At 38.2% G+C, this 15,585-nt stretch overlaps 2 protein-coding genes and 1 long non-coding RNA gene across 6 annotated transcripts in view; all 3 read right to left on the bottom strand.

Annotated features, from left to right (window-relative positions):
- LOC18098390 (leucine-rich repeat receptor protein kinase HPCA1) overlaps positions 1–6,469 on the bottom strand; it is a 44,541-nt gene extending 38,072 nt beyond the window's left edge. Inside the window, exons 1-3 of one of the 3 annotated variants that reach the window (XM_052451970.1) lie at positions 6,312–6,469; positions 5,882–6,002; positions 5,712–5,783 (exon numbers count right to left, since the gene is read on the bottom strand). In XM_052451970.1, coding sequence (XP_052307930.1) covers positions 5,712–5,783; positions 5,882–6,002; positions 6,312–6,384 — 266 coding nt within the window. In that variant the 5' untranslated portion in view covers positions 6,385–6,469. The remainder of the gene's footprint in view (positions 1–5,711; positions 5,784–5,881; positions 6,003–6,311) is intronic. The other 2 variants (XM_052451971.1, XM_052451972.1) reach the window with 2 other exon arrangements.
- The window catches only part of LOC18107486 (leucine-rich repeat receptor protein kinase HPCA1), a 37,484-nt gene that overhangs the window by 8,698 nt on the left and 13,201 nt on the right, over positions 1–15,585 (bottom strand). The gene's annotated exons all lie outside the window — the stretch shown is intronic.
- On the bottom strand, positions 6,817–14,823 carry LOC127905172 (uncharacterized). Of its 2 annotated transcripts, none has more exons than XR_008058944.1 (2): positions 14,309–14,823; positions 6,817–7,577 (listed from the first exon to the last, which is right to left on the bottom strand). It is a non-coding gene; the product is annotated as an uncharacterized LOC127905172 (long non-coding RNA). The 2 variants fall into 2 exon arrangements; XR_008058945.1 differs by having other exon boundaries at positions 14,305–14,823.

A 15,585-nucleotide genomic window follows, 5' to 3' on the forward strand; every position in this document is an offset into this window, starting at 1 on the left:
TGTGTTATTGGTGGAATAGGATGAAGGCTGATGTAGCAGACTTTGTTTCTAGGTGTTTGACCTGTCAGAGGGTAAAGGGTGAACACCAGAAACCTCCTGGATTGTTGCAACCATTGTTGATTCCAGAATGGAAGTGGGAAAGGATCACAATGGACTTTGTGACAGGATTGCCTAGGAGTCAGGAGGGTTATGATTCAATATGGGTGATTGTTGACAGGTTGACAAAATCAGCCCATTTTCTGCCAGTTAGGATTACTTATGGATATGCAAAGTTGGCAGAATTATTTATTAGTGAGATTGTACGGTTGCATGGAGTGCCAATCTCGATAGTGTCTGATAGAGGTCCACAGTTTACATCGCGGTTTTGGGTGAAATTCCAAGAAGCTATGGGTACTAAAGTGCAGTTGAGTACAGCTTTTCACCCTCAGACAGATGGTCAATCTGAGAGGACTATTCAGATCTTGGAGGATATGCTAAGGGCTTGTGTCATGGATTTTGGAGTTGGTTGGAGTAAGTTTCTACCATTAGTGGAATTTGCTTACAACAACAGTTATCAGGCTAGCATAGAGATGGCACCTTATGAGGCTTTGTATGGTCGGAAGTGTAGATCACCGGTTTGTTGGTTTGAGGTTGGTGAGAAGAGGCTAATGGGACCAGAGTTGATTCAGATTACCTCAGAGAAGATAGAGGTAATTAGAAATAAGCTTCAAACAGCTCAGAGCAGACAAAAGAGTTACGCAGATAAAAGAAGGCGTGACTTAGAGTTTTCAGTGGGTGATTGTGTGTTCTTAAAAGTATCACCGACCAAAGGAGTATTCAGGTTTGGGAAGAAAGGCAAGTTGAGTCCTCGATTCATTGGACCGTATGAGATTCTGGAGAGAGTTGGGGCAGTTGCTTATAGGTTAGCATTACCACCAAACTTGTCCGCTATTCATCCGGTATTTCATGTTTCCATGCTAAGGAAGTATATGTCAGATCCATCGCATGTATTAGAGGTCTATCCCATTGAATTGAGAGATGATATGGTTTATGAGGTGCAACCAGAAGCTATAGTCGACCGACAAGTGAGGAAGCTTAGGTCAAAGGATATAGCTTCAGTAAAAGTGAAATGGAAAGGTCATTCACGTGAGGAAGCGACATGGGAGCTCGAGGATAAGATGCGTGAGGAGTATCCTCATCTTTTCGATAATCTCGGTAAGTATTCAATCTTTTCTATTAAGTTTCGAGGACGAAACTTTTATAAGGTGGGGAGATTGTAATGTTTTGTATTAAAAGATAGGAAATGGCAACAAGGCCCTTGAATGCTTAGATGTAGGAATAAATTAAATGAGGGGTAGTGTGGTAATTGAACAATAGTTGATATATATAAATAGAGAGAAAAAAAAAAAAAAACAAAAGAGAGATCTGAATTTTGAGAGAGAACCGGCAGGAGAGAAAGGGAGAAAGAAGAAGAAGAAGAGAAAAGAGGGAAATTAGAAAGGAAATAGAAAGGAGTTGGAGGAAATAAGTAAAAAGGTAAGATTTAGGTTGTTAAATGTGTAAATTTGTATTATTGAGCTTTTAATTTTGGTTTTGATAAATGTTAGGGTTTTGAAAATTTGTGTTTTGGGTTTAATTGATGAATTAAATTGAATGTTATAAGGTTGATTGTTATGGGTAATTGATTAATGAGTTGATTATGGAAGATTGTGATGATTTTGAGTTATGAATTGTGTAAATGGTGAATGTTGAGTTAGAAATTTGGCAAGAACAGTAGGTTTCTGTTAAAAATTCTGGGTTGGAGGTTGAAGATGACGAAAATTCAATTTGGTCCCTCAATTTTGGAAAATTACAGTTTAGTCCCCAAACTTTGGAAAATTTGCAGATTGGTCCCTGGAGCATATTCCGAGATTCTGAACAGAATAACATATGAATTATGGACAGAATTACTGTATAGATAAGAGAATTTAACACTTTCAATTTAGTCCTTCAATTTGACAAAATTACAATTTAACCCTAAAAATTTGGTAAAATTCCAGAATGGTCCTTGGAGTATAATGAGATGATCTGGACAGAAATGAGGACTAATTATGGTCAGAATTTCAGTATATTCATGGATTTATGATAAATTTCAGTTTGGTCCTCCAATTAGACAAAAATTGCAATTTGACCCTTAAAAATAGGATAAATTACAGATTAGTCCCTAGCTGTAATACTAGCTTTTGCAGATTGGTTTGATGAATAATTAAGGGTTATTTAGTGAATTATTGCCAATTTTATTAGTTGTTTTATTATGGATTAGATTTCGGGAAAACCGTTAAATGTTGGGTTTTTAGGAAAGATAACTAGTTAGTTCAAAAACATATAGGGTTATGGAATACACCCTTAGTTAAGTGTATTAAATAAGTTAAATATTCTTTCAAGTCGTTCTTGAATATGTCTCCTTTATATTCAGATAATCCTGATATTCTACCGGCGGGACGTCAGTAGGATTTTCTTCGATATCAGCTTTGAGTTTTGTTGCTTTTGAGTCAGGTGAGTGGATAATTTTTCATATGCATGAGAAATAGTATAAATATTTGATTTGTTAATATGAATTGAGTCATGCTTCTTGATAATATATATGTTGATTATTATCCTTGTTTTGATAAAGCATGATCAATTGTTGAATCTGAATTCTTGATATGAACCAGTATATATTTTGAATTGAATTCTGAATTGATAGCTCCTCATTTGATTGATGTCATGAGTTGAGCCTTGAGATATTAATATGTCTGTTTGATTATGATTATGAACCTATGGTATGTCAGTCAGAATACCCATGCTAACAGGGTAGTGTTAGTCTTTGTGCACATCGTATCTGAACCCTAGTTGGTCGGGGGAGTCACCAACCTGTGTGGACTGATCATCCCACAGTACGGAGCCTCATGCTCATTGCATTTTGATTTTCTGACTAGTTTTACCATATGATATTCTTGTTATGGCCTATTTGAGAAACCTTTCTATAAGAACCTAGAGCCATACTTGTATATATATTTCTCATTGCTGTATTACCTCGTGTGTGTATATTGAACGTTATCTACTCACTGAGTTGTTGAACTCACCATCTCATTATTTATCCTTTTCAGGCTTATAGCTTGATAGCAGGTCACTTTTGTTGGACTTTCCGAACCTGCTCTTTTGGTTGTAATTTGTACATTTTCCTTTATGTCTAGTTAGTGCTCCAAAACTCCGAATTTATATTAACTCTTGTATTAAGACAATTCAATTATATTATGAAGTTGATTTTGTTATTAATGCTGCGTTGAACTCTGATTGAGTTAGGATAAGTTTGTGTGTAAGTTTGGGTTCGCATAGGTATGGAACCTTGGAGGGGAACCTTGCCTATGTGCCGGTCATGGATCCGGGATTCGGGTTGTGACAGTTCTGGTGTTTCTGAATAGGATGAAATGAGATTGTTTCGCATATCAATGGCTTCCCGCTGGCTGCTAGAGCTTCTTGCAATATCCAATGTGCCATTGAGCTGGTTGTTCCTTAGAATCCTGTAACCATTTGTGAATTTAGATATCCATCAGTTTCCATGAGATGAAAGAATCTATCAATATCCATGAAGTTGATTGCTATGGTACTAAAGAAACAAGTGGAAGGATACTCACAAAGTCTGTAAACTAGGAAGATCGAAGAGGGTAGGAGGAATCGGACCTTCAAGTCCAGTGTTTTCCATCATTCTGTTATTCACAGGAAGGGAAGAAGGCTTCACTATGTTGACAGCGTGAAAAATCATAAATTGTAAACTTTTATACACAGGAATGCATAGTCAATAAGAGGTTCCCTGGACAAAAATGTCTCTGTCAAAAAACCAATGACTGCTTCATATAACACTTACTAAACATGGAGACAATTATAATCTAGCATGTAAAGATGATGCCTGAGCAAAATTTTAAGGGCTAATTGCAAAGGGTTTGTGATTCTTGAAAGAAAACAGTCTAGTTAAGGCTTCATTGAGTTGGTCGAGTGTGTGTGATGACAGAGAGAAAAGGAGGGAGGAAGGGAGACATACAGTGTTGTCAAAGCCCGTAAGTTTGAGAATGACGACGGAAAATCTGAAGCGTCAAAAATATTATTGCTCAGGTCCCTGCAGAAAAGATTTTGGTCAAAGTAGGCATTTGGAGAAAAGTCGAATTGTATTTCATACTGAGATACCTAACAGAATGGAAATCTTACAAGTAGCTGAGATAAGCCATGCCAGTGAGATTAGGAACAGGCCCAGTAAATTTATTGTTGGACAAAATCCTGAAATTTATCAGCAAAAACATTCTTAACAGAGTGAGAATTCGCACAAAAGACTTAACAAACAAGCCAAACCATTGTGATATCTTTACTGGCAATGTCGTTTTCTGTATACTTACAACGTCTTCACAGTGGTAAGATTGTTGAGGTTTGGAGGGACAGGTCCAGTTAATGAATTCCCTTCAAAACGTCTGCAACAAAGACAAGGCATTCAATACAAACTAGATCAGTGTAGATTAATCACTTCAGTTTGCCATGTAGATGCTTACACAGCCTCCAAAGTCTGCACAAGTCCAAGGGTAGAAGGAATGCTTTCCGTGAGATTATTGTCATGCAAAAGCCTGCACAGAAGTAATGTATATGATGTATATAGGTGGTTCTAATTGATCAGATATGGATTTATTAAAATTGTAAACCTTTTAAAGAAATATTGTTTTCTTTTAAATTAAATTAAAATTCCACTTCCTATTTTCTCCCCTATTCCATTGGTGAAGTAGTTTGACTTCAACATCCAAAGCATTTACAAACTTACACATGAATGAGAGTCATGTCTGATCTGAAAAGTTCTTTCGGGATTGTGCCTGAGAGCCGATTCCTTCCTAGATGACTGAATAATTTTCAGACCAGCATAAACAGATGTCAATAAAGCCGAAGCAAGAGAGCACAAATCAGCTGGACAAATACAAGGAAATTTGACATACAAGTGTTTTGTATTAACTAGCATATTAAGACCCGATGTAGTTCCACTGGAGACAGGGATGGCTCCATCGAGCTGATTATAAGATAGATCCAGCAAAAAGAGTTTCGAAAGGTTTCCAATTGAATGTGGAATTTGTCCAGTGAATCTATTAGAATTCAGGTCTCTGCGGGAAATAGCAATAGAGAGTCTCAGAAATGTTGCCAATAGAGCACATGTTTAGTCCACAAGAAAACAATAAAACACTTACAGAGACTCCAGCAGCTGAAGAGACCCTATCAACTCAGGGATAGGGCCATTGAAACTACAACCAACCAACTTTCTAGAATGGAAGAAAAGAAAATTCTGTCAGTTAATTAGAGGACTGGTGTCAGTTAATACTAACATCATATTATTCCCTTACAAGTTTTTTAGCTTCTTCAAATTCACAATTGATGCCGGAAGTGTACCGCTCAAACCCGTGTTGTACGATAGATCCCTATAACCAGACACTGTTAATGAGCAAGGAATCCTTGGAATGGAAAACAATCACTATGTTCATATATCAAGAAAAAGGATGAAAGGAGCTCTGGGAATGAGGCCTTTTCTCAATAGGTGCCTCATGCCTTGAGATCCGGATGCTAGAGCAGCCCAGTCTAGACATCTAGAAAGCCAAAGAGTATCGTAGCACTACATCTTAATTTGAGGCTATGACTACTTGTAAGTTGGGATCATTTAATATGTGAAGTGAAAACTCAAGACTTACAGAACCTCCAATTCTGATAAGGAGGAGATGTCTCCAGACAGCTCACCCGTCAATCCCACAGCTGCCAACGTTCTGCAGTTGAAAATAGTCAGCTAATCTCGAAACTTGGAGAAGGAAGAAGGTGCGAGGCTTAATTAACATTTGAAGCTGAACAACTGCCTATAACTTACATCGAAGTCACACGTGAATTGTAACATGAAATGCCTTCCCATTTGCCTCCACAGGGATCTGCACCCACCCAATTACGTGGTGTGTTTTGCCAGGCATCCTTGAGAATACTCATTACTGTAACTGCATCAGGAATGGGGCAGAACAATAAAAAAATTCCATGATTCAATCACCATCAGAGTTGTCTAGTTACATGGAGTATGGAGGATCCATTAAAGCTAGCAAAGATCTCTACTAAATCTAATCTAGCCTCGAACTTTAATGAGTGATTTTTGGCCCAAGTGCAGGCAATTCAGAATATTCATTCTGCAGTTCATCTATAAAGTTAAGAAGACCCTTAAGCACTTGATTCTGATTAGCATAAAAAGCTACATCCTACATGAGACATGGCTCAAAAACTCTTTGCAGTAAATATTAATTTATTGAACTTACAATCATCACCATAGGTCTCTGTATAAATCTGAAAGGAAGCAACCAGCAAAAACGTGAGAACTTTGGGACACATTTCTCAAAAGAATTGCGAAGCTCTTTGTTATGAGTGTTGCATAACTCCAAAACCCTTTAATATCAGAAATGATATCTAGAAGAACAACTCTTAATATGATAAAACGTGGAAGAAAGATCTTTACATATCCCCATCGTTTACTTATCTCAAGATTTATATCGTGAAAGGACATGAATGGGACATTTTTGTTCGTATGAATCACATACTAAATACAAAGACAATTGACCTCTCATCTCTAGTCATTTTCAAGTTTACAGTCAATATGAAACTCTAAGACTCCTAAAAATACAAGTAGAGAAAAAAGTTTTTCACGACCCGAATCCCGGATCCATGACCGGCACATAGGCAAGGTTCCCCTCCAAGGTTCCATACCTATGCGAACCCAAACTTACACACAAACTTATCCTAACTCAATCAGAGTTCAACGCAGCATTAATAACAAAATCAACTTCATAATATAATTGAATTGTCTTAATACAAGAGTTAATATAAATTCGGAGTTTTGGAGCACTAACTAGACATAAAGGAAAATGTACAAATTACAACCAAAAGAGCAGGTTCGGAAAGTCCAACAAAAGTGACCTGCTATCAAGCTATAAGCCTGAAAAGGATAAATAATGAGATGGTGAGTTCAACAACTCAGTGAGTAGATAACGTTCAATATACACACACGAGGTAATACAACAATGAGAAATATATATACAAGTATGGCTTTAGGTTCTTATGGAAGTGTTCTCAAATTGGCCATAACAAGAATGTCATATGGTAAAACTCGTCAGAAAATCAAAATGCAATGAGCATGAGGCTCCGTACTGTGGGATGATCAGTCCACACAGGTTGGTGACTCCCCCGACCAACTAGGGTTCAGATACGATGTGCACAAAGACTAACACTACCCTGTTAGCATGGGTATTCTGACTGACATACCATAGGTTCATAATCATAATCAAACAGACGTATTCATATCTCAAGGCTCAACTCATGACATCAATCAAATGAGGAGCTATCAATTCAGAATTCAATTCAAAATATATACTGGTTCATATCAAGAATTCAGATTCAATAATTGATCATGCTTTATCAAAATAAGGATAATAATCAGCATATATATTATCAAGAAGCATGATCCAATTCATATTAACAAATCAAATATTTATAATATTTCTCATGCATATGGAAAATTATCCACTCACCTGACTCAAAAGCAAACAGAAGCCAAGAGCAAATACTGAAGAAAATCCTACTGACGTCCTGCCGGTAGAATATCAGGATTATCTGAATACAAAGAAGGCATATTCAAGAATAACTCAAAGGAATATATAACCTATTTAATACACTTATCTAAGGGTATATTCCATAACCCTATATGTTTTTGAACTAACTAGTTATTTTTCCTAAAAACCCAACATTTAACGGTTTTCCCGAAATCTAATCCATAATAAAAACAACTAATAAAATTGATAATAATTTACTAAATAACCCTTAATTATTCATCAAACCAATCTGCAAAAGCTAGTATTACAGCTAGGGACTAATCTGTAATTTATCCTATTTTTAAGGGTCAAATTGCAACTTTTGTCTAATTGGAGGACCAAACTGAAATTTATCATAAATCCATGAATATACTGAAATTCTGACCATAATTAGTCCTCATTTCTGTCCAGATCATCTCATTATACTCCAAAGACCATTCGGGAATTTTACCAAATTTTTAGGGTCAAATTGTAATTTTTGCCAAATTGGAGGACTAAATTGAAAGTGTTAAATTCTCTTATCTATACAGTAATTCTGTCCATAATTCATATGTTATTCTGTTCAGAATCTCGGAATATGCTCCAGGGACCAATCTGCAAATTTTCCAAAGTTTGGGGACTAAACTGTAATTTTCCAAAATTGAGGGACCAAACCGAAATTTTGTCATCTTCAACCTCCAACCCAGAATTTTTAACAGAAACCTACTGTTCTTGCCAAATTTCTAACTCAACATTCACCATTTACACAATTCATAACTCAAAATCATCACAATCTTCCATAATCAACTCATTAATCAATTACCCATAACAATCAACCTTATAACATTCAATTTAATTCATCAATTAAACCCAAAACACAAATTTTCAAAACCCTAACATTCATCAAAACTGAAATTAAAGTTCAATAATACACATTTATACACTTAACAACCTAAATCTTACCTTTAAACTTATTCTCTTCAATTCCTTTCTATTTCCCTTATAATTTCCCTCTTTTCTCTTCTTCTTCTTCTTTCTCCCTTTCTCTCCTGCCGGTTCTCTCTCAAAATTCAGATCCCTCTTTCCTTTTTTTTTTTTTACTTCCTATTTATATATATCATCTCTTTATACAATTACTATTATACCCCTCATTTAATTTATTCCTACATCTAAGCATTCAAGGGCCTTGTTGCCATTTCCTATCTTTTAATACAAAACATTACAATCTCCCCACCTTATAAAAGTTTCATCCTCGAAACTTAATAGAAAAGATTGAATACTTACCGAGATTATCGAAAAGATGAGGATACTCCTCACGCATCTTATCCTCGAGCTCCCATGTCGCTTCCTCACGTGAATGACCTTTCCATTTCACTTTTACTGAAGCTATATCCTTTGACCTAAGCTTCCTCACTTGTCGGTCAACTATAGCTTCTGGTTGCACCTTATAAACCATATCATCCCTCAATTCAATGGGATAAACCTCTAATACATGCGATGGATCTGACATATACTTCCTTAGCATGGAAACATGAAATACCGGATGAATAGCGGACAAGTTTGGTGGTAATGCTAACCTATAAGCAACTGCCCCAACTCTCTCCAGAATCTCATACGGTCCAATGAATAGAGGACTCAACTTGCCTTTCTTCCCAAACCTGAATACTCCTTTTGTCGGTGATACTTTTAAGAACACACAATCACCCACTGAAAACTCTAAGTCACGCCTTCTTTTATCTGCGTAACTCTTTTGTCTGCTCTGAGCTGTTTGAAGCTTATTTCTAATTACCTCTATCTTCTCTGAGGTAATCTGAATCAACTCTGGTCCCATTAGCCTCTTCTCACCAACCTCAAACCAACAAACCGGTGATCTACACTTCCGACCATACAAAGCCTCATAAGGTGCCATTTCTATGCTAGCCTGATAACTGTTGTTGTAAGCAAATTCCACTAATGGTAGGAACTTACTCCAACCAACTCCAAAATCCATAACACAAGCCCTTAGCATATCCTCCAAGATCTGAATAGTCCTCTCAGATTGACCATCTGTCTGAGGGTGAAAAGCTGTACTCAACTGCACTTTAGTACCCATAGCTTCTTGGAATTTCACCCAAAACCGCGATGTAAACTGTGGACCTCTATTAGACACTATCGAGATTGGCACTCCATGCAACCATACAATCTCACTAATAAATAATTCTGCCAACTTTGCATATCCATAAGTAATCCTAACTGGCAGAAAATGGGCTGATTTTGTCAACCTGTCAACAATCACCCATATTGAATCATAACCCTCCTGACTCCTAGGCAATCCTGTCACAAAGTCCATTGTGATCCTTTCCCACTTCCATTCTGGAATCAACAATGGTTGCAACAATCCAGGAGGTTTCTGGTGTTCACCCTTTACCCTCTGACAGGTCAAACACCTAGAAACAAAGTCTGCTACATCAGCCTTCATCCTATTCCACCAATAACACACCTTAAGGTCTTTATACATCTTGGTGGAACCTGGATGCATTGTGTAAACTGTCTGATGTGCCTCTACCATCAATTCTCTCCTCAGATCATCTACATCAGGTACACAAAGCCTATCCCTATATCTCAGCACATCATCATCACCTATCACAAAACCTGCAGCCTTACCCTGCTCAACCTCATTTCTAATCCTGAGTAGTGAATCATCTTTCTTCTGAGCTGCTTTTATCTTATCAAACAAATCTGACTTAACCTGAAAATAAGCAATCATTGTTCGAGCTTCACTAAGATCAAATCTGACTCCTTCATCCACCAACTCATGCAGCTCCCTAATCAGAGGTCTTCGTACCTCCTGAATATGAGCTAAGCTCCCTGATGATTTTCTACTCAAAGCATCGGCAACTACATTTGCCTTACCCGGGTGGTAATGTATGGTACAATCATAATCCTTCAGCAGTTCCATCCATCTCCTCTGCCTCAGGTTTAGATCCCTCTGCTGAAAGATGTATTTCAAACTCTTGTGATCTGTGAAGATCTCACAAGTTTCACCATACAAGTAGTGCCTCCAAATCTTCAAGGCAAAAATTACAGCCGCCATCTCTAAATCATGTGTAGGATAGTTCTGTTCATGCTTCTTCAGCTGCCGTGAAGCATAGGCAATAACCTTGCCATGCTGCATTATAACACATCTTAACCCCACTCTCGAAGCATCACAATACACTGTGTAACCACCAGAACCTGATGGTACTGCTAGAACAGGCGCTGTAGTCAATCTCTCTTTCAACTCTAAGAAACTTTTCTCACAAGCTTCAGACCACTGAAACTTAACATTTTTCTGCGTTAACTTAGTCAATGGTGCAGAAATCCGAGAAAAGTTCTCCACAAACCTCCGATAATAGCCGGCCAAACCTAAGAAACTTCTAATCTCTATCGCCGAAGTAGGTCTAAGCCACTGCTTAACTGCTTCAATCTTTTGAGGATCAACCTCAATCCCTTTCCTTGACACTACATGCCCAAGAAATGCTACACTCTCCAACCAAAACTCACTCTTTGAGAACTTGCCATACAACTGATGTTCTCGCAGAGTTTGAAGCACCATTCTCAAGTGCTGCTCATGCTCCTCTCTAGACCTCGAATACACCAAAATATCATCAATAAAAACTATTACAAATCGATCAATAAACTGGCCAAACACTCTATTCATCAAATCCATAAAAGCTGCTGGTGCATTCGTCAACCCAAAAGACATCACTAAGAACTCATAATGACCATACCGAGTTCTAAAAGCTGTCTTCAAAATGTCTGTCTCCCTAATCCTCAACTGATGATACCCAGATCGAAGATCGATCTTAGAAAAGAATTGAGCTCCCTGCAACTGGTCAAACAAATCATCAATGCGAGGGACTGGGTATCTATTTCGAACAGTCACTCGATTCAGTTGCCTATAATCTATACACAACCTCAATGACCCATCTTTCTTCTTCACAAACAACACTTGGGCTCCCCAAGGAGACACACTTGGTCGGATGAACTTTTTATCCAACAAATCCTACAGTTGCTCCTTTAGCTCCCTCAATTCTGCTGGCGCCATTCTATATAGTGCCATTGATATTGGTTCGGTACCCGGAACCAAATCAATACAAAACTCAATCTCCCTATATGGAGGCAATCCAGGTAAGTCATCGGGAAAGACATCGATAAACTCCCTAACTATAGGGACTTGGTCTAACTGGGAAACTTCTTTCTCTACATCCACTATATATGCTAGGTAGCACTGTACCTCTTTTCTGGCCATTTTCCTCGAGATAGCCGACAACATAATTGATGGAGACCCAATCTTATCTCCTTGAAATACCAACCCAACTTCTTCATCTAGATCAAATATTATTTTCTTACCCCAACAATTTACCGAAGCCCTATGCTTTGCCAACCAATCCATTCCCAAAATCACATCAAAATCAACCATATCTAAGACATTTAAGTCTCCCATAAAGATCTTATCTCCAATCTCTATTTCACAATCCAGATACACATACTTCACTAATATTAATTCATCTAAGGGAGTGGAGACTGAAATTGGAGATTTTAACAAAGTTGGTTGTTTGTCTAACCTCATGGCAAAATATGGGGAAACAAATGAATGGGTTGCACCCGTATCAAACAACACTTTTGCTTCAAAAGAGCAAACAGGAAGAATACCTGAAACAACTGTGTTGGATGCCTGAGCATCCTGCTGAGTCAAGGCAAAAACTCTAGCATGCCCATGACCCTGCTGTATCTGACCTCTATCACCTGCACTCCGGCCTCTCTGACCACGGCCACCAAAACCTCTACCCCCATGAGCCACAGACTGGCTCGTCGATGGTGCCTGAATAGGATGCTGGACTGAAGCAGATAACCCCGAAGCTGACAACTGTCTCCTCGGGCACTCTCTGATCTTATGACCTATCTGGCCACAACTAAAACAAGCCCCGGTCCTTCTGTTGCACTCTGCACTAGTATGACTTCCTCCACAGTGCTGACATGAAGAACTATCACTAGGTGTAATAAATGAACTACGAGGTGCAGTCTGAACTAAACTCTGAGTACCACTACTGCCACTCTGACCGCCTGAGCCACTAACTGACGGTCTCTGTCTAAACCTCCTCTGAACCCATGAGCCCTGACGGCCACTTCGTCCCCCAGACGGACCTGCACTTAATCCCTGTTGCCTAAAAGACTGACCCTCTTCTCTAGGCCTCTTAGACTGGCCTGCAGTCATATCCTCCAATTCTCGCGCCTCTATCAATCTGGCGCTATCAACAGCTAAAGAGTATGATGGAAACACCCGTGACACCATCACCTTATACATAGAGGATTTGAGTCCTCTAATAAACCTCTTTACCCTCCACTCCTCAGTGGGTAGAAGATGTTCTGCATACCTAGACAGCTGAGTAAACTTCAGATCATACTCATCCACTGTCATGCTCCCCTGAGATAGCCTCTCAAACTCATAAAGTCGAGCATCCCTGACGCTCTGAGGGAGAAACCTGTCTAAGAACATGGAGCTAAACTCCTTCCATGTCCACTGAGCCTCTACTGGTCTTGCTCTTTTCCTAGACTCAAACCAAGAGATTGCCACATCTCCTTCCAACTTGAACGATGCCAAACTCACAGCTCGGTGGTCTGTACATCCCAAAGCTTCACACCGTCGCCAAATATCATCTAGGAACCTCTGAGGATCCTCTGAACTATCCATCCCAGTAAAAATAGGAGGTGCCAACTTCATGAAGTCATTCAACGGCACATTAACTCCCTGAACAGTGTGGGATGTCGAGGGTACATCTCTATCCCTCCTTCTATCTCTCTCCATAGAAAACTCTATCCAGGTCCGCACAACCTGGCTAAGTTGCTGAAACTCTGTAACAGGTTCAGGGTCAGCTACCCCCACACCTGTTTCATCAACAATATCTTCCTCTTCTATCTCCTGAGGCTCTTCCTCCACTGGTGGAGGTACCTCCTCAACATGTTGAGGCACGGGTGCACCGCGCCTCCTTCTCTGCCTTGCAGTTCTCAACCGCCCAATAGGGACATTATCCTGATCATCCTCTACTCTAACAGTATCAGCTATTCGTCTATTCCTCGGCATTTCCTAAAATAAAAATGAGAGCACTCAAGTCATGCTAGAACAATAGCATGATAATTACCACAGAATTATAGGAAAGCATATCTATCACAGGGAAGAAGACATGCTTAATGAGAATTCGGAATTTCAAAGACAACAAACAAGACAACACGGATCCTAATGCTCCACTTATTACGAAACTTAATTATATTATTGTTTCTTTAACCTAAAGCTCTGATACCAAGTTTTTCACGACCCGAATCCCGGATCCATGACCGGCACATAGGCAAGGTTCCCCTCCAAGGTTCCATACCTATGCGAACCCAAACTTACACACAAACTTATCCTAACTCAATCAGAGTTCAACGCAGCATTAATAACAAAATCAACTTCATAATATAATTGAATTGTCTTAATACAAGAGTTAATATAAATTCGGAGTTTTGGAGCACTAACTAGACATAAAGGAAAATGTACAAATTACAACCAAAAGAGCAGGTTCGGAAAGTCCAACAAAAGTGACCTGCTATCAAGCTATAAGCCTGAAAAGGATAAATAATGAGATGGTGAGTTCAACAACTCAGTGAGTAGATAACGTTCAATATACACACACGAGGTAATACAACAATGAGAAATATATATACAAGTATGGCTTTAGGTTCTTATGGAAGTGTTCTCAAATTGGCCATAACAAGAATGTCATATGGTAAAACTCGTCAGAAAATCAAAATGCAATGAGCATGAGGCTCCGTACTGTGGGATGATCAGTCCACACAGGTTGGTGACTCCCCCGACCAACTAGGGTTCAGATACGATGTGCACAAAGACTAACACTACCCTGTTAGCATGGGTATTCTGACTGACATACCATAGGTTCATAATCATAATCAAACAGACGTATTCATATCTCAAGGCTCAACTCATGACATCAATCAAATGAGGAGCTATCAATTCAGAATTCAATTCAAAATATATACTGGTTCATATCAAGAATTCAGATTCAATAATTGATCATGCTTTATCAAAATAAGGATAATAATCAGCATATATATTATCAAGAAGCATGATCCAATTCATATTAACAAATCAAATATTTATAATATTTCTCATGCATATGGAAAATTATCCACTCACCTGACTCAAAAGCAAACAGAAGCCAAGAGCAAATACTGAAGAAAATCCTACTGACGTCCTGCCGGTAGAATATCAGGATTATCTGAATACAAAGAAGGCATATTCAAGAATAACTCAAAGGAATATATAACCTATTTAATACACTTATCTAAGGGTATATTCCATAACCCTATATGTTTTTGAACTAACTAGTTATTTTTCCTAAAAACCCAACATTTAACGGTTTTCCCGAAATCTAATCCATAATAAAAACAACTAATAAAATTGATAATAATTTACTAAATAACCCTTAATTATTCATCAAACCAATCTGCAAAAGCTAGTATTACAGCTAGGGACTAATCTGTAATTTATCCTATTTTTAAGGGTCAAATTGCAACTTTTGTCTAATTGGAGGACCAAACTGAAATTTATCATAAATCCATGAATATACTGAAATTCTGACCATAATTAGTCCTCATTTCTGTCCAGATCATCTCATTATACTCCAAAGACCATTCGGGAATTTTACCAAATTTTTAGGGTCAAATTGTAATTTTTGCCAAATTGGAGGACTAAATTGAAAGTGTTAAATTCTCTTATCTATACAGTAATTCTGTCCATAATTCATATGTTATTCTGTTCAGAATCTCGGAATATGCTCCAGGGACCAATCTGCAAATTTTCCAAAGTTTGGGGACTAAACTGTAATTTTCCAAAATTGAGGGACCAAACCGAAATTTTGTCATCTTCAACCTCCAACCCAGAATTTTTAAC

The sequence above is a fragment of the Populus trichocarpa genome, chromosome 4 (genome assembly GCF_000002775.5).
Source record: "Populus trichocarpa isolate Nisqually-1 chromosome 4, P.trichocarpa_v4.1, whole genome shotgun sequence".
NCBI classification, from domain to species: domain Eukaryota; kingdom Viridiplantae; phylum Streptophyta; class Magnoliopsida; order Malpighiales; family Salicaceae; genus Populus; species Populus trichocarpa.